This window comes from Protobothrops mucrosquamatus, unplaced genomic scaffold, assembly GCF_001527695.2.
Source record: "Protobothrops mucrosquamatus isolate PMUCROS unplaced genomic scaffold, P.Mucros_1.0 scaffold5005, whole genome shotgun sequence".
NCBI lineage: Eukaryota > Metazoa > Chordata > Lepidosauria > Squamata > Viperidae > Protobothrops > Protobothrops mucrosquamatus.
Genome location: NW_015390883.1, coordinates 38,852 through 39,596, shown reverse-complemented (window position 1 = coordinate 39,596; position 745 = coordinate 38,852). Strand labels below are relative to the sequence as shown.

At 48.1% G+C, this 745-nt stretch overlaps 1 protein-coding gene across 1 annotated transcript in view; it reads left to right on the top strand.

Annotated features, from left to right (window-relative positions):
• Positions 1-448: 448 nt before the first annotated feature.
• Positions 449-745, top strand: part of LOC107299483 (very long-chain acyl-CoA synthetase-like) — a gene marked incomplete at its 5' end in the record, with an annotated part of 2,439 nt that continues 2,142 nt past the window's right edge. The window contains one exon of the mRNA XM_015828838.1: positions 449-546. Within this exon, the coding sequence (XP_015684324.1) occupies positions 449-546 (98 nt within the window). The remainder of the gene's footprint in view (positions 547-745) is intronic.

Here is a 745-nt window from a genome sequence, read left to right as displayed (position 1 = left end):
TGCGCGTGCCCACAGAGAGGGCTCTGTGTGCCACCTGTGGCACGCATGCCATAGGTTTGCCACCACGGGTCTAAGATATTACATTGGAGTCTACTTTTGGTAAATATTGATCTTGCACATGGTAGCACCATGTGATGGCACCCCAAAGCTGTAGTTTGGACTAGACTTCTTAGCAATAGCATGCTCTGAAGCTGCTCTTCAAGAATGCATGAATCTTCCACGACCCAAGGCTGCATTTTTTTTCCTGGTTGAGTTGCATCTTCTGGATAGTTCATCGACCCTAGACCATGATTGATTCATCAGCCCTGGATCGATAGTCTTCCTCCATCCTGGTTCCCCTGATACAATTCTTAAATTTGAGTTTCCCCCTCCAGCAGCCACTTCGGATTCATTTATGACAATAGTGTTGCTTTAGATTGTGGTTTCTAAAAAGAACTCTGTTCCTTAGGTGGAAAGGAGAAAACGTGGCTACGACAGAAGTTGCCGATATTTTAGGTCTGATCAACTTTGTTCAGGAGGTGAATGTGTATGGTGTATCTGTGCCAGGTATGGAGCAAAGACGGAATGTCTTCCAGGGAGGGACGGAGGGAGGGAGGGAGGGAGGGAGGAGATGAGGGAGGGAAGGAAAGAGATGAGGGAGGAAGGAAGGAAGGAAGGAAGGAAGGAAGGAAAAAGGAGGGAAGGGAGGGAAGGAAGGAAAGTAGGAAGGAAGGAGATGAGGGAGGGAAGGAAGGAGATGAGGAAG